The sequence below is a fragment of the Belonocnema kinseyi genome, chromosome 1, assembly GCF_010883055.1.
Source record: "Belonocnema kinseyi isolate 2016_QV_RU_SX_M_011 chromosome 1, B_treatae_v1, whole genome shotgun sequence".
Classification (NCBI taxonomy): Eukaryota; Metazoa; Arthropoda; class Insecta; order Hymenoptera; family Cynipidae; genus Belonocnema; species Belonocnema kinseyi.
In genome coordinates, this window is record NC_046657.1 from 99,268,340 (window position 1) to 99,269,203 (window position 864).

At 50.8% G+C, this 864-nt stretch overlaps 1 protein-coding gene across 1 annotated transcript; it reads right to left on the reverse strand.

Moving 5' to 3' along the window:
* Positions 1-293: 293 nt before the first annotated feature.
* LOC117179123 (cellular nucleic acid-binding protein homolog) lies at positions 294-632 on the reverse strand. The gene has a single exon (XM_033370796.1). The coding sequence runs from the start codon at positions 630-632 to the stop codon at positions 294-296; it is 339 nt and encodes a 112-aa protein (XP_033226687.1).
* Between the last annotated feature and the right edge of the window lie 232 nt (positions 633-864).

The window sequence follows — 864 nt, forward strand, 5'->3', positions numbered from 1 at the left end:
TCGGAAAATGCTCATGCACTGACCACACTCGAACTTTGGGGACTGCGCGCCCAGTATGTGCACATCACGCGCATGTACATAATATACATACACGTGAGATGCACACATGAGCGCACAGTCCACAAGGAACGAATGTGAGTGTGGGACTTACCAAACGGCACCTACCTACTAAACCTTAACTCCTTCCCTACTAACCCATGCTCCCGGAATCTGCTTTCGCATTACTTTAGGAGCATGTGGATGAGGCTACTTCGCCGAGCCTCGGCATCCTGCTATTTGCCAGCTTGGGCTTCTCACTTTTGTCCTTTTGGAGGCTTCCATGAGAGGGCGGCCTCCCTAAAAGACATACACCGTATTGACCCCGACCGATGGTCTGTCCGGGGTTTCTCTGTACAAGCAGGACAGAGGAAGTACTGCGGTGTGCTCACACCCTCCACAGACTTGTGGCCCTCCGCACCGCACGTCCGGCAAGCCTTGGTCCTATCAGGATCTTTACAACTTGATGCTACGTGGCCAGAGCCTTGGCAGCGAAAACACCGCGTGATCATCGTCTTCTTTCGGACTTTGCAGGGCATACAACCAACTTTTAGATGTCCCGTACGCAGGATTCGCGATGCTCGTTCCTCCTTCATTTCTATGAAGACCTTCAGGTGACCCCTGAAGTTTCTCTTCATCAAATTTACCTTCTCATTACCTATATCCACGTCAACAAAGTGCTTTATAACGGCCTCCGTTACTTCCTCCATGTCGCAGGTTGTGTCGAAGTCACTAACCTCGACTTCCATACATGGGACGATTTTGTGCTCACGCTATTTTGTGCTGTCGCTACTTTTGCAGCGTTTCGTACCCTTGGCTTCTTACTCC